This window comes from Apaloderma vittatum, unplaced genomic scaffold, assembly GCF_000703405.1.
Source record: "Apaloderma vittatum isolate BGI_N311 unplaced genomic scaffold, ASM70340v1 scaffold15583, whole genome shotgun sequence".
NCBI lineage: Eukaryota > Metazoa > Chordata > Aves > Trogoniformes > Trogonidae > Apaloderma > Apaloderma vittatum.
In genome coordinates this window covers 13,681-31,791 of record NW_009709975.1, presented here as the reverse complement: position 1 = coordinate 31,791, position 18,111 = coordinate 13,681, and the positions used below count along the sequence as shown (strand labels likewise).

At 41.6% G+C, this 18,111-nt stretch overlaps 1 protein-coding gene across 1 annotated transcript in view; it reads left to right on the top strand.

Annotated features, from left to right (window-relative positions):
- Positions 1 to 920: 920 nt before the first annotated feature.
- WRN (Werner syndrome, RecQ helicase-like) overlaps positions 921 to 18,111 on the top strand; it is a gene marked incomplete at its 5' end in the record, with an annotated part of 30,623 nt that continues 13,432 nt past the window's right edge. Inside the window, 18 exons of the mRNA XM_009867142.1 lie at positions 921 to 1,070; positions 2,907 to 2,979; positions 3,926 to 4,034; positions 4,599 to 5,010; positions 5,640 to 5,720; positions 6,123 to 6,267; positions 7,119 to 7,194; positions 8,215 to 8,282; positions 8,652 to 8,760; positions 10,380 to 10,448; positions 10,991 to 11,073; positions 12,182 to 12,288; positions 12,993 to 13,180; positions 13,573 to 13,750; positions 14,268 to 14,449; positions 15,754 to 15,855; positions 16,235 to 16,327; positions 17,561 to 17,702. Coding sequence (XP_009865444.1) covers positions 921 to 1,070; positions 2,907 to 2,979; positions 3,926 to 4,034; positions 4,599 to 5,010; positions 5,640 to 5,720; positions 6,123 to 6,267; positions 7,119 to 7,194; positions 8,215 to 8,282; positions 8,652 to 8,760; positions 10,380 to 10,448; positions 10,991 to 11,073; positions 12,182 to 12,288; positions 12,993 to 13,180; positions 13,573 to 13,750; positions 14,268 to 14,449; positions 15,754 to 15,855; positions 16,235 to 16,327; positions 17,561 to 17,702 — 2,367 coding nt within the window. The remainder of the gene's footprint in view (positions 1,071 to 2,906; positions 2,980 to 3,925; positions 4,035 to 4,598; positions 5,011 to 5,639; positions 5,721 to 6,122; positions 6,268 to 7,118; positions 7,195 to 8,214; positions 8,283 to 8,651; positions 8,761 to 10,379; positions 10,449 to 10,990; positions 11,074 to 12,181; positions 12,289 to 12,992; positions 13,181 to 13,572; positions 13,751 to 14,267; positions 14,450 to 15,753; positions 15,856 to 16,234; positions 16,328 to 17,560; positions 17,703 to 18,111) is intronic.

The following is an 18,111-nucleotide window of genomic DNA, read 5'->3' as shown; positions in this document are numbered from 1 at the left end:
AAAACACCAAAAATAAGATTGGAAGTGAAGCGTGAGGGAGCTGAGAATAGGGTCATAGATAATGGCACAAGGTGAGGGGCAGGGTGGACCTCAAATGAACAGTGGGTAGGTTGGTTTTTTAATACCAGATGTAAGATGTAGTGCTGCACTGCTGCTGTCAGGCTCCACAGTGCTTGTTTCCCAAGTGCTCGCAAGTTGGAATAGCCAAAGGCTCTGTCTGTGAGTCCTGGATCCTTGAGGTCTGAAGGAAAATTTCCCGAAAGGGCTGTTCGGACATGAGCACGTGACTGATGAGTGCTGTTACCAAAGCAATTGCAGACAGCAGCATGGTGGGATGATTTCTACAGACTTCTGATGACCTGCTTCTAAGTGCGCTGAAGACTGGTTATCATGGTTTGTAACTGTCCTCTTCTGCTTAGTTTTGAGCTTGTAAAAAAATGACAAAAGCACTTCCAGGCAGATTTTAATTATCCCATGTTCATATTAAATAAGTTCCTGGTGTTTGAGTTTCTGTAGTTAGAAAGACAAATAATAGGAAAATGTTGAAGGAGAGAGGGGTTTTTGCTGAAGTCCACAGCTTCTATTTTATCAGCCCGGAGACTATGCTGTATAGATATTTCCTATTTCTGGTAGTGTGCCAGTACCACCTCACCTTGCATGGACTCATCTGTCTCTAATGCCATGTTTCCACACTTAATGTAGCTGTTGAGTGGCCAAACTACCTTTTAATGCGATGAGTGCAGAATTAGGCCTGGAGAACAGTCACTGCTTTGAGAAACTACTTTATGCTGACTAACCCAGAGCTCTTTGCTTCTCTTGAGGGTTTCGTTACACTTTGCCACTTGGAGGAACGCATTTGGCTGAATTCAGTTGCTTTCCCTTTTTACCAAGTCTGTTCTGTTGGTTTTTTACTTTCCCAGCTGAAGTGCAAGGAGGTATGGAGTCTCAACGGACTGGTGAAGCACCTTTTTGGCAAGCAGCTGTTGAAGGATAAGTCAGTCCGCTGTGGTAACTGGGAGGAGTTTCCCCTCAACGAGGAGCAAAAATTGTACGCAGCCACAGATGCCTATGTATGTAGAAGAAATCACCATCATACCTGTATCAATTGGTTGCTCTAATGTGCTGTTAGCTGCTCTTTTCATGCTTTTCTGCCACAGAAGGTAACAAATGTAGGAAGACTTAGAGGTTACTGAGTTTTTAACCCTCAGTGTTCATCCAGAGCTTTGTTCTATCCTATGTGTTGGAGTCGCTGCTCCTTGTGCCTGAGCAGGTAACGTGTCTTGTTGCTGAAATCACTCAGAAAGCATGTTGTGGTGAACATTTAAAGTAGAAAATTGAATGTAAATGGAAGAAAGAACCTCTTTTCCACAGCAGTCCTGAGCCTCTCCTGAAGCTCTTGAAGTTTTGTGGTGTTGCTAGAGTTGCCTTTTTATTAAAAACTGTTCAGGAAGCAAAGCTTCTAGAAGTTCTGCTGTGCTCTGAATGTGCCACGTAATGTGAGCACCAGCAGTTATGCCTGAGGAGTGTCAGTGCATTTGGACTCGCTTCACGTTGTCACTTCAGGGAACTGAGTTTTGATCATCAGGTTAATTTTCTACCTGTGTGTATGGAGTAAGCCTGAATTCTTGCACCATGATTACCCCACATGCATGTAATGTGGCTGGTGTGTATTTAAGTACAATCCTCGCATATGCAAGTCGAGTGGGTAATTATTTTTTGGTTACCTTGTCCGCAGGTGTCCGCTGTAGCTTGGCAACACTTGCAGATGTGTTTTCTACTGGGCTTTTTGACCATCTTTGACCTCCTTAAGAACCAAAATCCTGCTCAGTGTAATGTGAGGTAAAATTAAGAAGCAGCTTGAAGAAGTACAACCTTCTCCAGTGGCTAATACAGCAGAACCACAGTACAGCTTGCCAGTCATTTAGCTGCATATAAGTGTCTGTGGCTGTGTGGAAGTCCTTGCTTTTGCACCATTTTGAACAGAGCATGGTTTTCACTCGGTTCTGTGAAGAGATTTACGGATAAGCTGCCTGCTTCCTGGGAGGAAATTCTTTTTCATGGCAGCAAAAGACAATTGTGTTGGGTTTCAGTTGCTATGATGAGGTTAGGTGGAGGAAGAGAAGTGGGACAGTGGTGTCTTTTTTTCCTGACTCAGGCAACATTACCTATTTTCTGCATCAGTTAAATGTTAACCTGTAGAGCATTTTGCACCTGTGAAGACCCAAACCAGTAAGCAAAGGAACTCTTTTTTGGTGCCTGGTATAGCTGCTGAAGACAGCTTTTTCCAGGCAATGCCACTTTCTTGCTATCCTCTGTTCACCTGACCTGCCTTTTGCAGCCTCCCAGGAAAACTAGAGGGAGTAACTTGGGTTTTTCAGTTTCCTTTTTCAGATGCTTTGGTTAATATGTGGTGCCTAACTAGCACATTCCTAGCTTTAGGCTATGTTTTCCTGTTAGAACTTATTATTCATATCCAGGGAAATATTAAGCCCACAGAATCTGTCTTAGCGGGTTCACAGTTATTCTCTTGGAGTGCTAGATAAAATCTGAATGAGGTGAAGCAGATGGTGAGGCTGGGAGCTGAGTACTTGAAGCCCTCTATGTGCAGCTGAATTGAATCGTGCTGGGCTCTGTGTGAGAGCATTCACTGCAGTGTGGACCCCAAGGCAAGACTTGGCGTTTTGTGAAGCATTCTGTAAAACCTAGCGTGATGGTGATGATTGATAGAGCAAGGTGGAGTGTTCACTGTTGTACGACCAGGGTCAACAGCTCAGAACTTGATATTCACAATGTATTCATGGTGTAGTTTGCTGAAGTCCTCCTTCAGTTTTTGATTTAGTCTCTTAAGATCATTTTCTGCCGAGTCCCAAGTATTAATGTCTTTACTTTTTTCCTTTCTCTTGCAGGCTGGCTTCATCATTTATCAAAAACTAATCAATATGAATACCAATGACCAGAAATTACTTGGTGTAAGAAGAGGTAAATTACATACAGAATAATTTCTTTATGCGTGACTGTACAATTGAATAGTCTGTTTTGCAACAGGTAGTTTTTCCATGGTATCTTTGTGTCAGCCTTGTCTGGCTTCTTGTGATTAGATATTGCTTCCAGAGAGACGAAACTGTAAAGGCTGTTAGATGACCTGGGTTACCATACTGGGTAACTATTTTCTGTAGTGAGGTAGGAATGCAGTTTTGGTCTATTGTTTGTTTCTGCTTTATATGGAGATGATAAGATACTCCAGTTCATTTATAGAAATGCATCACTGAGATAATTTGAATTCTGCTGATGCGGGGACAAAGAACAGACAAGACCACAGGGGGGAAAAAATACAACCACCCAAATGTGTTATGATGGAATGGTTTCTGGAGGCGAATGAATAGGACCCAATTTTTCTTCAATTCTGTTTAGTTTTGTAGAGCAGCTTATATACCTGAATAGAGAAGTGATTCTAAAAATCCTGGTGACTGAGTTCTGCGCTTCCTAAGGGAAGCATGTAGCTTATGATTCAAGAGGTGGCTGGTGGGGAGCTGGTTTACTTGATATAGTGGCCGAAACCTACTTACTTATGGAAGGCAGAAGTGGCCATACCAGCACTTTAATACGGGGTGCAGTTTTTTGGCTTTTTAGTCAGTTGATCTGTGCTAGTAGCCCTTGAATGGAAGCTGGAGTGTATAGTGGGGAAGGATCACTTTGTAATGGTCCCGTTGTGTATCCTTGAGCGTGTATAGTGGGCAGCTGCAAGAGATGTAACTGTGAGTGCCTAGAAGCTTGGCTTGATTCCGTGTGCTTCATGTTTGAAGAACTGGAAAAGGCTGTCTTGTCATCTCTATGTCTTGCAGAAGTGCAGTGACATGAATGCAACTTAACTGTGTTTAGATGATAGGCCTTAATTTGAAATTAACTGTGATGGCACCTCTTACAGATGAGATGTCAGAGAGTATGAAGGAGCACTTGACTTCACTAATTGGAGAGATAAAGAACTTGGCTTCTCTCGTTCCTGACTGTCCTGAACAACATGAAAGTTTGCAGAGGTTAGATTTTTGCCAGCCTGTCTCTATTTCACCCGTATCACCAGTGTTTTACTCTAGATGCCTGAGGTCCCACACCACCAAATACATGTGGGCTAGCTATTGTCTCTATTCTCTGCGTGTCCCTTCATGAGAAAAGCATGTTAAACTCAGTTGCAGAAGTGTCTTTACGTGTAATAACATGTTTTACTGCTCTAGTTGCAATGGACTTGACATTGAACTTGGAGTCTGTTTCTTCATGCTGAAATGGACAGAAGGATGACCTTTAATAAATATTGACTCCTGCATCATGAACTAGGGGAAGTATGGAGACTTGAAAATGTGGGGGCAGTACCACAAGCAGGGGTTTTTTGGGTCCTGATAAGTTTCCCTCAGCATAAGGAAATAGAATTTTCTTCTCACAGAAGTCGAATGCCAATTACATGTGAGTGAGCTTTTATATGTGAAGTTTTGGACTAAGTCTATCTGGGCAAACATACTACTTGAGAATCCTTACTTCTGGTTGTGGCTAAGGTGTACGTAGTAACCTACTTGATTGTGGTTTAATTTTCTTGTTTGACTTTCTAGGACTGCAGAAATCCTATCTGATTTATCAGAGAAAGTAAACACCTTAAGAAGCACGTTGCTTGCTTTAGGTTTCACTTCTGTACCAGAGAGGAACCGTAGTGCAACTCAGACAAATCTTGCAGCAGGGTCATCAAACAATGAGGCACAAAAAATGGATGTGTCAGAATTTACTAAACAACCTCAAGGTGACTTCAACATCTGCTCTGATGCTACGCTAGCCGGCCTTTGGGAAGAAGATACTAAGGAAGAAGCAGAGAGAGGTAACGCTGCCATGGAAGATGGGGCTGCAGCAGCCAGCTCTAAGGACGGAACAGACAGCAGCGACTTCATGTCACTAGGCATTACTGAGCAAGAACTGCAGATGTTGGAACGTCAGGCTGCAAAGGAATTAGTTGAGAAAGCTGCACCTGAGGTAACGAGAAAAGCCCTTGTTAATTGTGAAAGCTCAGTGGAGGAGGTTACCTAATCCTTAATTTTCCCCCAAAGTTTTAGTAAGTTCTGTTCCTTAGAGAATATTAAGGTGGGCTGAAAGAAATTCTCAGTCTGCAAAATACTTACGGTGTTAGGCAAGCACTGCACTGCTCTTCAGACAGCTGGTTGGAAGGATGCAGAGCACAGAAGCTCTAGACAGTCTAAGTAGTTTACTTTTTTCGGTTGCTAATAGATCCTCAAAGAATTTCTTTGAGTATGGGGACAAATTTTGCACTTGAGCATCTCCAGCCTGGTCTTGATTAAAAACAAGTTAGTGCCTGATGAGAGCGGACTGCCTCTTAAAGAAGTTGTGATCTGATTTAGTGTTTCACATATCTGGTGGTGCTACTGGGTTTGTGTCTTACTACAGGGCCTCACTATGTTCTAATGTTTCTTATAGATCTTTTTTCTAATGGGCGGGCTTCAGGGCTGAATCTTTGTTAGTTATTTTGGATTAGAAATAGAAGCATACAGAGACATGGCTTTTAGTATGTACAGAAGGTTGAAATATTGTGGGTAAAATACAATTAACTTCATTGGTAAGAACAAAGGATTTTTCTTCCTCTTTAGGAAGCACGCTCCACAGAAAACAAACAGAATGGTGCCTGTGTCATTGAGAGTGATGAAGAGCTGGAAATGGAGATGCTTAAGGTGAGTGTCTCAAGATCTTTGTTTCTATTTGTGAGAAGTCTTAAGTCACTTCTTTGTCTAACCTGCGCATCCATCTAGGTAGAAGTTAAAAACAAAACCGCCCCAGCCACAGCTGTTGCTTTCATAAAATCATAGATTTTCATGTCGTGAAAATTTCTAAGGCCTTTTTTACAAAGAAGAAACAAAAGCTGTTGTAATGCTACCTGAGAAATCGCTCTCTGGAATTTGGATGCTGCTGCTCAAGTGGTCTGACCGCTGTGCCTTTCTTTGTGCTGGGTGCCAACAGATTCAGGTTTTATGCCCTAAGCAGATGAAAACTTGTATGCCCAATTTCATACTACCTCTAACATGCATTATCTTTACCCTTTCATGCTCCAAAATAACTTTCTCCAGGTTTTTCAGTCTTTAGAAGATTTAGATGATTCCAAAGGAGTTGTAATGGAAACAGAAGCCAATAACACCAGGAAAACTCCTGACTCAGAGTTGAACATTATACCTGATGGTGATGAAGATGAGGGCATTGAGGAAGAAGAGGAGGAGTGTTTGGGTACACTTTAAATTATAGTATATGATTAAATAAAACCCATTATCTGTAGAAGCAGGTGTATAAGCCCAGTGACATTTTCTTCTCCTTTTCTTTCTGGTCCTGTGGAGACAAATTGTTTACAGGCAAGAGGCTGGAAATGGAGATGAAATTAACTTTGACTTGTTTGAACTGTCACAGTGTGAAAGCTTCTTTCCCTGGTTGTTGAGGTTAGACTGTGGACCTCATCACTGAAAGTAACGGCATCAACCAGGGGAAGAGCCCTTTGCTGCTTCTAAGCAGAGCCTGGGCTGCTAGATAGGGACTGATGAGGGAACTTTTGGTTCATCTTCCTAAACAACAGCCAGACAGGCTGTTACAGGGAATGCATTATTGCCCAACAGTCAAAAACTAGGCAGGAGTTTCATGCGTTCTGCTGCTGAATGTTCTCGCGTTCTCACAGACTGGAATCCCTTTGTATGTTATTTTTGGACCAGGTCTTTTAGCAACTTGCTGTGTTGTATGTTTAGTGTCACTTCAGTGGGGTCTCTGAAGGCATGACTAGTAAAATCCGGTTTGTACCTTGTCTGAATATGTTCCAAATACCTTGTATGTTAGTATCTCGGTAATCAAGCTGTATGTAGTCGTTGTATTGTGGGTTCTCTGAGGACCCCATTTGCTTTTTCTAATCTTTTTTTTTTCTAGCCTGTAAATACCACTAGAATTTTATATCTCTGCATCTCGGCTGGAGTTGCCCAAATACTAGGCCCCACACGTCACTAATAATAAGCAGACTGTTGTTTGTCAGGATGGTGCTTCCTCCTTCCAAATTTAATCACTGATCAGACTTTTTTTTTCCTTCTGTCCTGCTAAAGATCCACTGCTGCCAGTACCTAGTGAAAGCCACATCACATGTCTGAAGACTTATTTTGGGCATTCTTCTTTTAAACCGTAAGTATATTTTCTCTTAAAATGTGTGCTCTAGAGTTCAGTCTTTTTCCCTTTTGACTCCAGTGCTTTTTTTCTTTTAAATACTGCTTACTTTAAAACCAGGAATGGACTAGTACCTGTTCAGAAAATCCACACTAGAAGAAAAGCAGCCTTTGCCATAAGATGTCCAAGTAAATCTTATATTGTGTGAGCTGCAGTATTGGACTCTCACAGTAAACGATGAGTTTCTTGACTCTTGTGGTGGCATACCTACTGTGACTGAAGCTTTATTCCATCAGGTCTAGTTCAGGTGTTTTAAAGAGCGAGCAAAAAATTGCCCAGGTGGTATTCTCTCTATCATCAGCTTCCTTAGTCTGGTTATTATTTATGTGGCTCTAATTAAGGAGGGACAGGCTTCTGTCTGTTTGGTGTGGCAAATCTCAATGCAGTATGTGCTCACCTACTTGAGTATTGCCAAGTTCAGTGGGAATGGGATGGAACACTGGGTGACTGGAGGTGGAAAACTTCCTGTACAACACACAACCTGAGAGCAGCACTTGGTGGAGGAGGCTGTTTTACTTCAAGTATTTCCTAAACTTGTGGAAACAGGAGTTGGGGGAGGTATTTTTTTCTTTCAGTTGACCAGTTAGGTAAAATCTCGAGACCACTAAAAGATGCAAATTCTTTGGTGAAATGGAGGTCTTGGTTTGAATTGCTTGCAATGAGGATGACTAGCTCTCGCAGCGTTTGTGGATTGATTACATGGGAAACAGTTCATTTTGGTTTTTTTTTAAATCCTTTGTGAATGACTGCATCAAATATTGCATGCCTTAGTCTTGCTAGAGATCCACTGTGTAACACCGGTGGGACTGCCTGCAGTAGTTAGAGCGTTTGAGTGGTTGTGTTGTGCGGAGCCAACACTCTCAAAGGCTGCTGGAAGGGTTTCTTGAACCTGAAATTGAACTGAATATAGAATTTAAGAAAATTTCCCTCTTGTGCGTGCTGGCAAAAATAAGATATTCCTCTTTGTTTAATTTAAAGGGTCCAGTGGAAGGTGATCAATTCTGTTTTAGAAGATAGAAGAGATAATCTTGTTGTCATGGCAACTGGTAAGTTACCTTTACATTCTAAGAAGCAGTGAAAAAGCTTTTCCTTTTTCGGGAGAGTAGGACTCAAAGTTGGAGACTATCCACGTGTCCTCATGGAAGCAGGGTACCTTGATTGACACGGCTTAAGTGTGAGCCAGCAATGTGGGCTACTATTTTTTTTTTCTGTCCTAGCCTTTGTCAAGGACCTTAGTGTAGAGAGGAGTATCAGATGGATGCTGACTATATTTATCTTGCTTCTTAGCTCCGCTACTAGAAGAGCAAATATCACTCAATTTTTAGGGCTCAACAAGGTGTTAGAATTGGCTTATAGAGCTATATACTGAGCTGCATAGAAAGCCTGATATTTCTCTTTTGCCTTTTTTCTTTGAGGCTATGGAAAAAGCTTGTGCTATCAGTTTCCTCCTGTTTACACTGGATGTAGAGCAATTGTTATCTCTCCTCTTATCTCCTTGATGGAGGACCAGGTGCTGCAGCTGACGTAAGTAATGTGATAGTAACAACCTTGTGCTGTATTGCCTGCACAAGCCCACGGGTTCTGCTTGTGGCATTTCTTGGTGTCGAGGGTTGCAGCTTTTGCACAGCAAGCTGTTTGTGTGTCAGCTGTAAAGCATATGTTACTCAAGGAACACAGGCAAACTGTGTAAATAATCTAAGATCCCTGGGTTTTCCAATTGCATGAACTGTGGGCTGAGTTTTGGATGGGTTTAGGCTGGTGGGTGGTTCCTGAAGGTGGATCCTTGTCAAGTATTTCTGGATTCACAGGCCCTTTTTGTGCAGACAGAGCTGATGGAGGAATTTCACGGGTTGTCTCAGTCTGTGAGAGTTATGTTAAAATTGGGAGAGGCTTCCTTTGGGTCTGAGAAGTAATGTCTGAGCTACATCCAGCAGAAAGCTGGAGGCCATTTGGATCAAAATTATGGCACAGACTTTGTAGCAGGTGTCCTTGATTTTTCATACCTGATAATGCTTTCTCTACTTGTACTTGCTCTCTGTTACAGCCATTCACTCCTAAACTTGTTTTTTTTTCCTCATTTAACTTGTGGGAATCATGCTGAGTTGTCTAGTTCATTCCTGCCTTGTCTAACTTGTAAAGAGCAGCTCTTTTGTGTAAGAGGGGATATGAAGATTACGGTTTTTTTTTGAAGCAGGCAACATCAATTATGTGTAGTATTTTCTGCTTTGTGATTCTGTGTGCAGATGACTGGCTGGACAGGATAAGCGGGCTCTACACCCAGCTCCTAGACTGAGTATTTATCAGCAGGGTGTCTATACCTATTCAGCTGCTTCTTTGTGTTTGGTCCTGTTTTGCTCACTGGAAAGGGTTTAATCGCTACCCTCTCAGCGGGTCCTTCGTCCTGAAGGCTGAGGAGACTCAATTTGTGCAACCTAATGCAATTCAGTGATTTGTCTGTCAGTCCGACTGCGGTTCTGCCAAGGACTGAACTGCAGAGCAATGAGGGGTGAGAAGCTGTCAAAACAAAGGCTGTATTAACATGCACTGAATCACCACGTTAAGAGTGTAGCAATTGTGGGATCCTCAAAGAGATCAAATGTGAAGTGGCTGAGCTGGTAAATGTAATTATTGAATCCAACATTAGAAAGCAGCCACTTAATTGAAAACGAGCAACTTGAGCAGTTCAGGAGATTGAAAGGGGAGGTAACAATTGCAAGCAAGGCTTGCGTCCAAACATGATGAACTACATAAGATAATAGCTGAAGAAAATGTACATAATGTGTTTTCTTATGTTGGATATTTTACTTATAAACTTAGCTCTTGTGCAAGGAAAATTTTGTCTTTATTTTTGTCTTTATTTCTCCAGTCTTTATTTCTCCAGTTGTTTATTGCATTAATTGATTGTGCTGTTGGGGACAGCTGGAGGGGAAGCAGAAGAGCATTTGGGTGGCAGGAATAGCAGCTGAGCACTCTTTCTTCTTGGAAAGGCTTTTCCTACTAAGACCTTGACAATAAAGTAATGTCTGACTGTGCAGCTTGAACTTCCTTTGCAATGTGCTGACATAAGCTGAAAGCCAAGGTTGAAAGTGTTGAGGGTAAATCTGTTCATGACAGTGCGTGCTTTTTTTTTTATTATGCTGCAGAATGTCAGGGATTCCGGCTTGCATGCTTGGTTCAGCTCGGTCGGAAAACGTCAAAGAATGCATCAAAGGGTAAGTCTTTACTGAAGCTTTTTTGAGACTGTGTGTTCTGGTGTAGCGGTAGTGGAGAGGTAGCATGTCCCTCTGACCTGTTGTTGCTGAAACTCTAGATTCTGGCCCAGACCTGGAGCCTTCCAGTCAGTGCTGTTCCTTGCATTTGCATTCCCCCGGCTGTGGGTCCAGGAGGCTATACCCACCCTCCTGTGCCCTCTGACTTGGAGATGGTGGTTGTTGACTCAGATTTATGCTGTGATTTATACAGGATCTTGTCCCCTAGCCATCATAACAGTCACTTCTTGTTCTAAAAGCAAATAAATTTCTCTTTTTTTTCCTTTTCCTGTAGCACTGGGTATTGCTTTGCTTTACTATTGTTCTGGAATGTGTTCTGCAGTCTTTGCTTTCTACCTCTTGTTCCTCTTGTCTAGAAGCCCGTACTTGTTCTCATTTGCGTCTTCTAGACGCAATTATTTGTGCTGCGTTTTGTTTTGTTGGTTTTTTGTCTTTATTTTCTGGGGCTTTTCATTCTCTGACGGTGTCTTTTCTTGATGTTTCAGAGGTGAATACAGAGTCCTATACATGACTCCAGAGTTTTGTTCTGGGAACTTAAATTTGCTTCAGGAGCTGAACAAATCCAGTGGTAAGTGGGGGATCAGGCTGCGCATGGGTTGACAGGCCGTTTGAATTCCTGATTATCTTGAAATGTTTTTAATGCTTGAACATTTTGTACTCATGTCTTGACACTAGTGACCTCAGAGGCTAGTGTAGAGACTGCCTATAAATGATGTCACAACAAAAAAAGCAAGTGTATGAGCAGTGTCTTTAAGAGTGGTCTTGGCATAGGAACATGAAACAGGCTACTGGGGACAGGTGTGCTAAAGCACTGGTTTTTCAATAACAGCAAGTGAAATGTGTGTCATGAAGTACCTTAGCTTTCAAACTGTTCACGTGTCTCTGACATTTTCCTAGAGTGTAACACCAAAATTGTGTTTTGAAATGCTATAGTGCATCTTTAAAACTCTCTTTTCATCAGATGATGCAGCTGATGCATCTCTTGAAGTAGCGTAAACTTAATGTGTGTTAAGTTCAGGGTTTATTTTTGTCAACTGAAGAATGGAGTTACTAGTGTTGTAGGCAGGGAGGACTTTCTAGGGAGATGAGCCGTCTGGAGTCCTGAGAAGCTCTGTTCTTGACCTTTCTGACACTAGAGCACGTGAAAGTTAGATTGGAATATCTGTATTCAGGTTGAGGGATTTTTCTGATTTGCAAGTGGTAAGTTTTCTTCCTAGGGGTATCTAGAGGGGTATTTAGCCCCTCTCCCTTTCTTTTTTTTTTTAACTAATCTCTTCAGTGCAGACTTAAGAGGCTTTGTTTTAAAATCCGGACAATAAAACTGATATCAGTAGTTAGCAATGGTGGCTATTAAGTTGGAGGTAGGAAAAGGTTCTGTCAGAAGTAGCTCAAGTTTTGACTTGTTGTGAGGGATGTTAGAGATGTGGAGCTTGGAAAAGAAAGAGATGATGAGGGGAGAGTCTGTAAAAGCACTTGAGCCTTTCCACAATATACCATTATATGAGAATTGTGGGAGTTAGTACAGCAGAAGGCATTCTAGAAACAAAAAACTTCAGGAGACTGCTGGTGCCTTCTCGAGAAAACTTGAAATTCAGCAGAGTGAGGTGTTTGTGTTGGTCACTTCCATGTGGTTTTGTCTTGTTGATGTGTTCGTGCTGTGGTTTTCTACTCCCCAGGTATTACCCTCATAGCTGTTGATGAAGCTCACTGTATTTCCGAGTGGGGCTGTGACTTCAGAAATGCCTTTAGAAGATTAGATGTGTTAAAGAAGGCTCTGCCGTCGGTGAGGTTTTGATATATTGGATTTCCAATGTCAGAGAAGCATAGTATATAATTTTATGTGGTGGTTTGGAATATCCATCTTTAGATGTTGCTTCTTGAGTGTGTTTATGATACTGTTTTTGACTTCTTGCAGTCCCAATCAGAGATTGATTGAGCTTTGTGGATTTTATCCAACTGCTAAAATGAAGGATATTCTAAACCTAGACTACCAGAAACTTCTTTAAATTATGCTGTTGGATTCTTGTGCTGTACAAGATGATGACCCTAAGCTTCTGGTTTAATATCAAGGGCTTGCTTTTGAGTTGGCTGAGTGGCTTGCAAGAGCAAGCAACTGTGACTTTCTAGAAACTGCTCAAGCACCTATCACACAAGCTCAAAAATGTAGATCTGAAATTTAGATGCTGCTACTGGAAGTTTGATTTTCTTTCCTAAATTTAGCCAGACATGTTGGAAACTTACACAAGACTTGCTGGAGATGTAACAAAAGAAAGCATACATTCCAAATAAAAATCCTTTTATTTCAATATTTTGTCCCTGTCCTGAGCACTGTCGACCAAAGTGCTAGGAAGCTTAATAATAACTATATTTTTCAAGTCGCTGAACTGTGCCTGTTGACATGCTATTTCAGATTTGAGTCACGATTTTTTTTTTTCTGTTAAATATCACTGAGAGCTCTCAGACTTTTTCTTATACTTTATATTTCAGGTTCCCATTGTTGCTTTAACTGCAACAGCAAGTCCGTCAATTAGACAAGACATAGTGCAGTGTCTGAACCTGGAGAATCCACAGATCACCTGTACTAGTTTCGACAGACCTAACCTGTACCTGGAGGTTGCACGACAAAGTGGAAATATCCGTGGGGATTTGAAGCAGTTCCTTACTAGGAAAGGAAGGTAAGGATTTAAGTCTTGTTTTGTTGATACCTCAGAGTTTTTCGTGTTTGGGGAGCGTATACTGAGTTTTTAGCAGTCTTAAACTGCATTGGTGCAAAAGAGGAGCTTGGCTCTGATATCATACCAGTCACTTGTGGTGTTTTGCTCACCCCCTCTTCCAATTTTAAAAAAGGCTTTTGAGGCAAGGACTCTGTTTGCATGTTGTGATCTTAAGGATCTTCAGGATCATTTGATCCTCAAGGAACCTGTTGACACTGTAGCAGTTGGATGGATTATGCTCGATTGGCTGGTGGGTACCTTTCCAAACAGCTTCTCAACCAGATTTAGTTGGACTTGTTGCAAAAGGGTGTTTTCTTCTCCTCTCTGTCTATACATGTTGCTATTACTTACAGCAGTTCTGCATATGAGTTTGAAGGTCCCACTATTATCTACTGCCCTTCGAGGAAGGCCACCGAACGGGTTATGTCTGAATTGATTCAACTCAACGTGGCCTGTGGTACGTACCATGCTGGTATGGGGATCAAAGAAAGGAGAGACACCCATCAGAAGTTCGTGAGGGATGAAATTCAGGTATGAAGAAACTAACTCTGTTTGTCCCTGTTTATAATGGCAAAGGTTCTAGTAAGGAAGACAGTTGGAGAATACCAGCATGTATTTTCCATTGACTCAGTTTTCAGTTTTTTCACCCAGAAATTGCTGTTCTGTGCTGAATTCCTGGCTTATGTTTCAAATTCCTTTAAATCTCTTACAAGTGCATAGCATCTGAGGGAAATAGTGGTGGCTGGAACAATACTCTCGCTGAGCTGCTGGCTTCCTACTGCAGCTAAGGAGGCCGAGTTATCCGGGGACTTGCCGTGTTCCTCTTCATCTTAAGTTCTGTGCCTTTTGCGAATAACTACTTGGAAACACTCTTGTATTTTGCCACTGCACATCATTACTGTCATGTTGAAAAACTGGCTGTAAGAGGACTGTGGAAGTTGACTTAGCAGTTGTTGTAATTGAGGGTGAATTTTGAGTTTATAGCCGAATTGTCACTGAGTGTCTAAGTGTTAATCCAGGTGTGTTCTTGATGGCTCCTGTTTTGTAGTGTGTCGTGGCTACGGTGGCATTTGGCATGGGCATCAACAAAGCAGATATCCGGATGGTTATTCATTACGGCGCCCCTAAGGAAATGGAGTCATACTACCAAGAAATTGGGCGAGCTGGTCGCGATGGGCTTCCTGCTGCTTGTCATGTTTTCTGGACTGCAGCAGACTTGGTCTTAAACAGGTAAATGACTCAAGAAGACTGCTTTGATGCAGATAGCCAAAACGTAACCAAAGGAAGAGGAGCAGGGTGAGCTTGGTTGAAAAGGCAACCTATTTGTCATGATGGCTCCAAGTCCTTACCTGCATACACACAGGGATATACGCTGTGCTCCTAGAAGATGAGCCACATGTACATTGGTATAATGAGTTTTCCCTTGTTCCAGTTTTGCTTTCTGAAGATGCTTTGCAAGGCACTAATTTAAACCTGTTCACTTCTCTTGTAAATTGCCTGACCTGGTTTTAGACCCATCGTCATGCCTTGAGAGTGCTGATGCTGTTGAAATAGTTCATTTCATTCCACTTTGTACATGTGTACATGGAAGAATACATATTCTTTTTTTATTCATATTTTCCTGGGTAGGGGAGCCTTGGTTGTAGAGGTTTCCTCTTAACTGTCACTAGATAGTCTAAGACCACAGATATGTCTCAGTCATTTGAACTCGTATCAACAGACTGCCAGCACGGATAGAATCGTACGCTTGCATATGCTTTTTAAATTTATTTTTTTTTTAAGTAGGCAGAAGTTTGCTTTGCTCACTTTCTGAGCTGGAATGGTGTAGCCGTGGTAGTGGTGCCCAACACCTGCAGCATTGGCTTGGTCTCAATGCAGCGTGGCACAGCGGGGGTGGTGCAGTCGGTAGCTCAGGTTTGGCTCTTGGAGCAGCTGAGAGAATGGGCAGGGTGAGTATTGGAGGCATCCATCAAGTACCCAAGCTCTTTATTCAGTTGGATGCTTCTGGTGATTACTGTGAAGGATATTCAATTAGGCAACAGGTAGATGTGTCCTGACACACCACCTCTGAGGTTTTTCTTGAAAGAATGACGATGTCCCAGCATATTTTGAAATCTGGCAGTGACGTGGATGAGAACTTGGCAGAGTTTGCAGGAAGAGAGAGTGAGACTAATTGCTGTCTCGCCTTGCCTTCTGCCCTTGTGCCTCTGTGCCTTCTGGCAGGGACTTCTGAAGTGTAATATCCTGTGGGGTAGGAGAAAGCTTGCTGTCTTCTGCCCTGTTTAGACTAATTGTCAGATGTAAATGACTACGAAGAGGGCGTTTTTCAGAGTATTACCCATGATAAAAGCATCAGGCTTGTGGAAGAGCAGGCAGATAGGTTGGGTCTGGTTTTACTAGCAATTATTTTTTTTTTTTTTGCATTTCTAGTGGATTTGATGTAGACATTAGTCTGGTGTATTTCATTTTTGGGGTGGGACAGGGGATTAGTGGTCACCTTCTAAGGATCTTCATTTTTTCCTTTTGACTGACAGGCATCTTCTGAGTAAGATACAGAATGAGAAGTTCCGGTTGTACAAACTCAAAATGTTGGCAAAAGTAGAGAAGTACCTTGTGTCATCTAGCTGCAGGAGGAAGTGAGTACTGGAATCTGTTTAATGCTTTTTGTCATTTCAGTCAGCTTTGATAAGAGCTGTTGTGGCTTGGTCACAACTGGAGGTTGTAACCAGAAGGCATATTGCACTCACAATGTGTTCTGCAAACACTTTTTAAATAAGCAGTATCAAAAAATAGAGCCTTAAGCTTAATTGTATGTACACATCAAGTGTTTCCTTATTTACTTATTTAAAAAAAAAACAACCTCACCAAGCAAGTTCTTCTTTAGAGGAATCAAGGCCAAATAATTGGCTCCCCAGTGAATTAATTAAGGATGATGATTTCAACTCTGTTTTTCGCAATAAATTTAATGTGTGAATTCTTGGTCTTATATTTAATTCCTTACATTCCCTTGGGTAGAATCATCCTGTCTCATTTTGAAGACAAACAACTCCGAAAGGCTTCCTCTGGTATCATGGGCACAGAACAATGCTGTGATAATTGCAGGTCCAGGTAAGCTTTCTTCCCTGAAGGTTGACTTAGAAGGCAAATTATCTAAAAGAATTGCCTTTTAATGTTTCTCATGTTGCAGATGTTCACCCTGAAGTTATCTTCAACAAATGTCTTTTTAATCTTGTCCTAAATAGTTGAGCAAGCCGTAAGGCAGCTCATGAGTTTGAAGTTAGGATGCAGGAAAACCTGTAAATGAAATATAATCTCAGTTTCTAAAAGGATTTACAGGAACACTCTTAGTTGAGAAATATGTTTGAACTCGTTGCTTGAAATCCTGTCAGGTAATAAATCCCAAAAGGAAACATTTGCAAGTGCAGTAAGGTGTGTCCAAGGTTAAATTGCTTGAAGGTTGAGGGAGCTCTTTTAGAGTATGTGCTGACACCTTGTGCTTTCTAATGTTGCTAATAATGTCCTGAGTGTGCTGGGGGTTGAGTCAGGCAGGTGTGAACAGAAACACCTTCCTCTGTTTCTCTTACATGCATGGATATGTTTTTCCTGAAGTCGCAATAAAAGATTCCTTGTTCTTGCTGGTAGCCTGATCAGAGACAAGATATGCTGTGTTGCTTTCTGGAAAAACGTTGTTGCAGTTAGATTTTCTCTATGCTCAACGGTTAAGCAATCTTTGCTTGGCCTCTACTACAAGTAACAAAGAGGAGAGCTGGAGAGATAATAATTTCATTGCAGCCGTGTTGCTGTGCCAGTCGAGAGCCGTATAGTGAATTTGTGTTGCAGAACTGAAGTCATTTGGAATTGATTACTGTCCTTTCTCCTCAAGTGATTTGTGCTGGTAATCTTTCAATGGGTTCTTAGGGTCAGTAATAAATACATGAACAGGTCATAAGGAGTCTTTGATGGGATTGGTGTTCTGTTTTTTCTCCTTTTGTGTCATCCAAAAACAACACACACTCAAAAAACACTCATTGCTACTGGGAGCCTAAACCATTTTGAATATTCAGATAGTAAGATTAGAAGATGGCAGAGGTGATTTTCTGTCACAGCAAGTACCCTGAAGAACTGCTTACTGTTGGGTTGGGCAGCTCCTTTAACCACAACTGATTGTTGACTTTGGGTCTTGTATTCTGAGCCTTATTTATTTATGCTTAAGCATATTTAATTATTCAGACTAATGTCACTTCGTGTATTTTATTTACTTATGGCTTGACAGACAATTGAAAAGGAAGGAGAGGGACTTGATTTGCATGTGTATTTTTTTTTTTTCTTTGTGCATTTCAGACGCTCATGTCTGGAAGTTTCCAGTGACTCAGAAGGGGGTTTGCAGGACTTTGGTAAGCCAGCGTGTCAGCTGCTGTCTGCAGTGAAGGCCCTGCAGGAGAAGTTTGGAACTAGACTTCCCATTCTTTTTCTACGAGGGTCTGTAAGTACTAATAAACCTCCTCGCATGTTTTCTGAGAGTGTGGGACTGCTACTAAGTCCCTCTTGATATACTAAACAGTACTTAGATATAAATGTGTGTATGCATGCTTGTATTGACTACCTGTTTCTTGGAGAGCTGGATATTTGTCAAGAGAGCTAGTCTAGATATTCTAAAGCTGATCAGCAGTACTTACCTTGCAGCAAATTAGGTTGTTGTCTTTGAAGGGAACAGCCATAAAAACAGTGAACCTCCTAAGCATGTTATACTTGAATTTGTGCACATACAGCTGAGTGACTCTAAGCTCCTTCTGTCTTACTTCTGTCTTTCTTAATGGCAAAACATTCAGCCCTCTGGCCCAAGAATTCAGTTTAGAAATAAGTCCTGGTATTTGCCTGGGACTTGGTTCTTT